The sequence below is a fragment of the Chamaea fasciata genome, unplaced genomic scaffold (assembly GCF_029207755.1).
Source record: "Chamaea fasciata isolate MVZ Bird 193981 ecotype frontalis unplaced genomic scaffold, bChaFas1.0.hap1 SCAF_28, whole genome shotgun sequence".
NCBI lineage: Eukaryota > Metazoa > Chordata > Aves > Passeriformes > Sylviidae > Chamaea > Chamaea fasciata.
In genome coordinates, this window is record NW_027094113.1 from 3,418,189 (window position 1) to 3,425,191 (window position 7,003).

At 51.6% G+C, this 7,003-nt stretch overlaps 1 protein-coding gene across 5 annotated transcripts; it reads left to right on the plus strand.

Moving 5' to 3' along the window:
• Positions 1-2,118: 2,118 nt before the first annotated feature.
• CIRBP (cold inducible RNA binding protein) lies at positions 2,119-6,760 on the plus strand. Of its 5 annotated transcripts, none has more exons than XM_066205889.1 (8): positions 2,119-2,217; positions 2,895-3,003; positions 3,100-3,206; positions 3,614-3,752; positions 3,851-3,935; positions 4,041-5,812; positions 6,395-6,487; positions 6,625-6,760. In XM_066205889.1, exons 2-6 carry the CDS (start codon positions 2,901-2,903, stop codon positions 4,132-4,134), a joined length of 528 nt encoding a protein of 175 aa, XP_066061986.1. In that variant the 5' UTR covers positions 2,119-2,217; positions 2,895-2,900; the 3' UTR covers positions 4,135-5,812; positions 6,395-6,487; positions 6,625-6,760. The 5 variants fall into 5 exon arrangements, with proteins under 5 accessions (XP_066061986.1, XP_066061987.1, XP_066061988.1 ...); XM_066205890.1 differs by having other exon boundaries at positions 4,041-4,105; positions 4,462-6,487; XM_066205891.1 differs by having other exon boundaries at positions 4,041-4,105.
• The last annotated feature ends 243 nt before the right edge of the window (positions 6,761-7,003 follow it).

Consider the following 7,003-nt stretch of genomic DNA (forward strand, 5'->3'; position numbering starts at 1 on the left):
TGGGGCTGGAGCACGCAGTGTCCATTTGGCCACTTGTGTCACTGGTGACTCTCGCTGTCAAAGCGAAGGCATCAACACACCCCAGGGAGACAGAAATCACACTTCTGGGACACATCCAAGCAGGGCTATGCTCGCCATTCCCTGTCACAGGAACTCCTCTGCTCCCAGCAGCCCTTCATCCTGCTGGGACTCAAATTCCCCTACAGCAGCAAAGGCTCTCGGTGTTATTTTCACAACACCTGACCTGCCTGGCTTTGTGTGGAGTCCAATCCCAGTGAATCCCGGTGTTTGACCCTTGAGGTTTGCAGCGAGGTTGGTGTTGTCTGTCCAGCATCCCAGGCTGGAAAATGGCTATGTGCATCAAGGTCACTTTATCCACCCTCATCATGGACCAGAAGTGCTCATGTTAATGGGTCTCTAATTTAATCAAAATGCTGTGCCTGTGATTGCAAGGCTGGGATCTTTTCCTCTCTTGAAGGGCAAAAATCAATTTGCTGTAACAGCAGACACTTCTCCAGGCCTAGGGAGGTAAGTAATTTTTTTCATGGTAGGAAAATAGTAATATTGGCTTGGTCTGTCATCAATATTGGGTTTTTTTATGTGCATTTGAGCACTTCAGTGGCAGCATTCTGTCCCGGTGGCCCTGTGAGCTCAGTGAAACCACAGATGTGGTGTCCTTGGTTTCATAATTACTGTATAACCTATGTACAAACAGCCCTTTTCCTGCAGATCCCAAAGGGATCCCAACAAATCAGGGCAGAAAAGCCTGACTTCCACACTCTGGAAGGCAGGGAATGGGTGATCACTGCTTGACAGAGCAATCATGGGCAGGTTTCTTTGCATCTCCCCGTAGTTTGTTTTTCCTCTGTCTCACTGCCTGGTTTGAAAATTGGTCACCAAAGAGTCGTGATTTCTGTACTCCAGTGGTTTTCTTCTGTGCAGCCTGACTCTGACTGGAAATACTGGGAGAGAAGGACAGAAGGAGGGTGGCTGCAAACTGCTGCTGTGAACTGCAACACAAATTCCAAGGAGTTTCTAGAGGCAGAGCAAAGGTGGCTGGTCCTGCCTGGGACAGGGAACACACACACAGTGACCCCTGACGTGTCCAGTCCTGTCCTCGGACACACACGGCGACACCACAGCCCCGTCCTTGCCGTGTTTCCTTCACGCTACTCACTATTCCCTCCCATGCATCTCCTCCTCTCCAGTCTATTTCTTCACGTGTGTCTCCTCCTCTCCAATGTTTCCAAACACTTTTCTACGTGAGATTGTAATTATTATACGAAACACTGAAAGTTTTTTATTTTTAGGCCTTTCAAAGCTGCGTAGCCTCTTGATTAGACATGTCTTTGGCTTTGCCAGTTTCCTCTTTCAATACGGAAGTTTTTACTGCTGCAGGCATTCTCACTTTTGTCAAACCTCAGGATGGGCTCTTAAAGATTTCAACCTTTGAGAAAACGGGCTGAGCAAAGACCTTTCATTTTTAAAGAAAACTTTGTTGCTTTGGCTACTGCCCACCATCATCTCCCAAGTGGCAACGCTGCAAGGAGGCGGCTAAAGGGATCACTCCCCACGGGCAGGCAGGAGGGCGGCCGCCCCGGGGGCCAGTTGCGAGGCCAGGACGGGCTCCCCGAGCGGGGCGGTGAGCGGACGGGCCGCAGCGGGTGGAGCCGCCGGGACCCGGCCGGGGGCAGCGTGCGGCGCTCAAGATGGCGGCGGCCCCTGAGGCGGCCCTTTGTCTGCGGCCGCCGCCGCAGTGCGAGAAGGGCGCGAAACTGGGCCAGCGTGGACACGCCCCCTCGGCCAGGAGGGCGGGGGCGGCCGCGCCCCCCACCAATCAGCGGCCTCCACTTCCTTCCCTCTCACAGGGGCGCTCCCGCCCGCCCCTACGCGTGCAGCCAATGGGCGCCGTCCTTCGCGCCCCGCCCCCACGTGGGCGGAGGGGGCGGGGCCGCGCTGCGGTTTTGTTTGCACGCCCCACCTTCGCCCCCCGCCGTGGCTCATTAATATTAATGAAGTCCCGCCCAATCGGGTGGTGCAGCGGCGGCAGCTCTTTGGTGACGTGTGTCGCCCCGCCTTCCAGCGGGGTTCGTCTGCATATTCATGAGATAGGCGGGATGAAGCGCGGGAGTTTATAAGGCGCCGCCCCGCCAGGCTCGCCGTACATTTTGCTGAGGCTTTGAAGTGTTCTGCGGACCTCGCACCGCCCGGGCATCGGTGAGCGCAGTCGCGCGGGGAGGCCGCGACCGCACCGGGCCGGGTGGGCCGCGGCGAGCGAAGCCATGTCCCAGGGGCAGAGGGCCGGGTCCCGCGGGAGGCTGGGCCGCGGCTCCCGACCCCGGCGATCGGTGCCCTCTGCGGGCACGGGGGGCGCGGCGGAGCGGACCCGGCTGGGCCGTGACGGGGAAGGGGCCGCGGCGGGGGGAAAGGCGCGCGCGGAAACAAAATGGCGACGGGCCTCGGCCGTGCAAAATGGCGGCGGGCGGGAGGGAGGGGGCGGCGGGCGGCGCTGTGCGGCATGGGCCGGTAGGGGGCGCGGCTGGGCGCGCATGCGCGATGGGCCCACAGGGGCGGGGGCCGGGCCCGGGGGTCCCGCCGGGGAATGGACCCGGCCGCCGGTTCTGCCGGGGCCCGGCCGCGGTGCTGCTCCCGTGGCGTCGGTCCTGAGCCTCTTGGAGCCCCACGTGGAGCCTCGCTCCCGGCCACCCTGAGGGAGACCCCTCGTAAGGCTGGAAGACCACGTAGGGTGTGGGGTCAGAGGCGCATGAGGCGTCCGGGAGTGTGAGATCACATCGGTGTTGTTATTGGTCGTGGTAAAAGGATTGAGTGTCTCAGACCTCGCGGGGATTATGTCGGTTTTTTGAGTCGCTGACTCGGTTCTGTTGGTTTAGCAGGTCAGAATGGCATCAGATGAGGGAAAGCTCTTTGTCGGCGGGCTCAGTTTCGACACCAATGAGCAGTCATTGGAGCAAGTCTTCTCTAAATACGGACAGATTTCTGAAGGTGAGACTGCAGAGCCAGACTGGGATAGTTTCTCTTAGTCTGTTAAGTTTACCTGGTGCTGACGGGTTTTTATTTCCTTGCCTCTCCTTTTCACAGTCGTGGTGGTGAAAGACAGAGAGACTCAGAGATCCAGAGGTTTTGGCTTTGTTACTTTTGAAAATATCGATGATGCAAAAGACGCAATGATGGCCATGAATGGAAAGGTGAGGAGGCTCTGGAGTCGTTTATTTATATCCAATAATGGAGGAAGAGAATCAGGTGTGCTGCTGTTCAGGCTGTGTGGAAAAACAGATAAATGCCAGTGTCTTATGTGAAATGATACGGATGTAAAAAATCTGACTTTATATGTAAAAATACATATATAAGGATTATGGTAAAGTTCTGTTGTGGAATCTGGATGACTGAGATAGTTACTTTTAAGGCTTTCCTGTAAATTCACATATCAGTTTCTTTGCCTTCTTGGCTTAATTATGATGTCAAAAACGCTTTTTATTTCGTGAGGAGCAGGAAGTCCTGGCACTGCTCGGCCAACTGCGAAGGCATGCAACTCATTCTACATGTGCTTTATTATTTAAATATTTCAATTTGGCTAACTGTGGTTGTGTTCTAGTCTGTAGATGGGCGTCAGATCCGAGTTGACCAGGCTGGGAAATCCTCTGAGAACAGATCCCGTGGCTACAGAGGGGGGTCCTCAGGGGGCCGGGGCTTCTTCCGCGGGGGCCGAGGCCGGGGCCGTGGCTTCTCCAGAGGTGAGTGCCTGGGGGTCAGTCATAATGTCCGGATTGAGGGGTGGGGGAGTGTGTCTCTTCAGAATGGTTAAAAAACGTTGTTTCCATGTATTTTCAAGGAGGTGGTGACAGAGGCTACGGTGGCAGCAGATTTGATTCCAGAAGCGGAGGCTATAACGGCTCCAGAGACTACTATAATAGCAGGTAAGGGCTCTGCCAGCACTGGGCGTCGTGGGGAAGCTTTGGTGGAGCTCAAACCGGCAGAGAAAGAGTTGAGCCGCTGTAAAGCACGTGCTGTTTATCCCGCAGGAGTCAAGGTGGCTATGGAGACAGGAACTCGGGAGGCTCCTACAGAGACAGCTACGACAGTTACGGTAAGTCTCGCTTCGAGCGGGAGCGCTGAGTCCGTGTGTTGTAGGAGTTCTGAACCTGCTGAGCCTGAGCCTGGAGCTGGGGCAGGCTCAGGCTGTGGACGTGGTGGTGCCGGGAGATTCTAAGTTAATGCATGTGCAGGAGGTGCTCGGATCTAAGGCAAAGCAAGTGTTTAAAAAAAAAAAAAAAAAAAGGTGTTCCTGAAGCCCAAACTCTGGCTGCCCTAACGCACTGACCCGCGGGTGGGGGATCTCAGTAGCCAAGTAGCCGTAGCCTCGGAATAATGCAAAGGGAGTAAAATGCTGGAACTTGTCTTTGCTTCAGTGCCTTTACAATTGTGCCTGCTTCTTGTCCTCAGCTACACACAACGAGTAAAAATCCTTCCTGACTCAAGATCGTCCTTCCAATGGCTGTATTTATAAAGATTTTTGGAGCTTCGCTGAAATGGTTATTGTGTAGTACATCTACTTGTATTTTCACTTTTGTAGTATTATCAGTTCTGATCTTGTCATACACAGCCTGGCAGCTTCTGAGACAAGACTGTCTGATTAGACTGTCTTGGAGAAAGCTCTGCTTTCAAGTGGTTTTAGTCTTTTTTGAAAGCACTTCAGATTTTATTTTATCCTTCACGAATGAGCCAAGGTGTTCGTTTCTGTTTTGTTGTTTTTTTGGTTTTTTTTTTTTTTTTTAAAGTTGGGGCCCCAATTCAGTTTCTTTAGAGATAGAAAGGACCTTGTACCGATGTTCACTAGAAGCTGAACAAGCTGTGGACTTTTTTTCTTTTTTCTTTTTTTTTTTTTTTTTTCAAGTGCATTACCTTCGTCTTTTGTAACATTCCTTTAGTGTAGCAAGGTAGGAATGCAGCCTGGGTTCCGTTGGAAGGCAAACCACCTTGATATATCTAAAGAGAAACGTGCTTGTATGTTCAACCCGCATAACGGTATTTTTACTGTTGTAATGATGTAAATGACCCAGAACTAGACTTGCAAACTTACCATAAAGAGGTTCTTGAAAATGTTTATTTATATTGTCCTTTTTTACTGGAAGAAATATGCATATTCCATTGCTGTTGTATTTGAAGTGGTAAAGGATTCCTGTATACAGTTTTCTTTGGCTTTACGAAGCCTATTAAAAGACCGTCTGAAATGAACTCTGCTCCTGACATTTACATTTCATTGCACAACACAACCCTTGGAGATGAAGAACAGTCTTGGGAGCGAGAGAGGATGAGATTAGGGATAGTGGCAGAGCCAGCCGGACGATTGCCCGAGCGCTGGAATTAAAATCCTAAAATCGGTCTTGACATCTGAATTGGCCAACAAATTTCACATAAAATAGTCAAAACTTGTCTGTAGAGGCTGGAAGTACAAACCTGAGGGCGTGCCAGGAGCAAAGCACAGTCGGAATGTTAGGAAGGATAATGGATGTTTCCTTCAGAGCTGCTGTAGGCTACACTGGGAAGCTGTAGAGAAGAGCCAAGTGCTGTAGTCCCTGGGCTGTTCCCTGCGTGCCGAGCGCGTGTGCGATGTAGGGGAATGCCGGGCTTAGCTTAGCTGTGTCATTGCTTACAAGTTCTAAGAATTCTTTGCTAGCAAATGGAAACTGCAGTGTCCTTGGAGAAAAGAAGTGTTGTGCCTCCAACAGAAACCTCTGAGACGAGAGCTGCTCTCTTGGCTAGTTCATATGTGGAAATAGTCCTGTAATTCGAGGTAACTCCTTTTGCTCATGTCCGCATCCTTCCTCTTGTTGAGAGCTCATTTGAAAGTCTAATGTACCTGTGAAATACTCCTTTTGACAATTTTGGTCAGCTGCTGGAAAAACGTTTAACCCATGCCGTATGCAACCTTTGGCTTGTGGCACACCTTGAGTTCCACAGATCAGAGTTGGGCATGCAGCCGTGTCTTGCTGTAGGTACGGAAGCAAGATTGGAACGAACTCCCTGACTCGATATGTGTTCATCTATTGAGACTCTTCCTAGACTTCATTAAGTTGCTCACTTTAATTGTAGCTTTCTTTGCCATCCTACTTGTTGCCATTAACTTTTTCCCATGGCCCACACTTCCTAAGCAGCCATGTCCAAGTGTTAACTCTCTGCTTAGGGGATCCAATCCATGGGCTGGCTGAGCACGGGCAGCAGCCGGCCCGGAACAGTTTTCCCAGACTGTGCTTTGTGGTGTGATGGGTTCAGCGATGGCTTGTGAGACCCTCGTGCGCTGTGAGCTGTGTGGGGAGGTTGGGGGCGAGAGCAGCCTCTGCCCAGGGCTCCTGTTAATGCCTCTCTGCTTTAGCAGGCTGAAGGGACCCGGCACACGCCTCGGAGGCCCAGCAGATCCTGAGTGACTGGAGCTGCGTTCCAGGGATGCTGGAGCAAGTTTGCCAACCAGGTAACATCCCTTTCCTGAGCTTTTTTCTTTGGCTGTGTCCCTGTTCTGTAGCCCTGAGCTCTAAGTGGTGCAGTAACCCTGTTCCATTCCTGTGTCTTTATCCACCTTCCAATTCTCTTGTCTCCATTTCGTTTCAGCACTGAGACACGTCAGAGAAGACAGAAGGACAGATACTGGAGTGAGGAGATGAAGAGCTCAGAGCAGTGGTGTTGCTCATTTTTACACGAATCAAGTCAATCAAGCCAGAATAAAACACTGAAATGTGGAAAAAAACAGATCTCTGTGGTACTTTTTGCGAGAAACAAAATATCACTGGCAAAAGTATTTGTCTGGTGCATAGCCCAATTCAGAGCACAGAACAAACCACTGCTGTGGTGCTGGGAAGTGGCTGCACTCTGCACCAAGCAGATTGATGTGTGATCCTCATGGAAAATGAGGTCTTGCTGCTGGTTAAATCCCAGAAATGTGGCAGCTTAAATAATGAGGAGGATTTGTCTTGGGAGAGGCTGACAGGCT

What these genes read in the sequence shown, in the direction of transcription:
- CIRBP (XM_066205888.1), top strand. Translation starts at nt 2,901, where the DNA reads ATGGCATCAGATGAGGGAAAGCTCTTTGTCGGCGGGCTCAGTTTCGAC. An exon ending in GGGCCGTGGCTTCTCCAGAG is followed by an intron (nt 3,753 to 3,850) that starts GTGAGTGCCTGG and finishes TGTATTTTCAAG; the next exon opens with GAGGTGGTGACAGAGGCTAC. An exon ending in AGAGACTACTATAATAGCAG is followed by an intron (nt 3,936 to 4,040) that starts GTAAGGGCTCTG and finishes TTTATCCCGCAG; the next exon opens with GAGTCAAGGTGGCTATGGAG.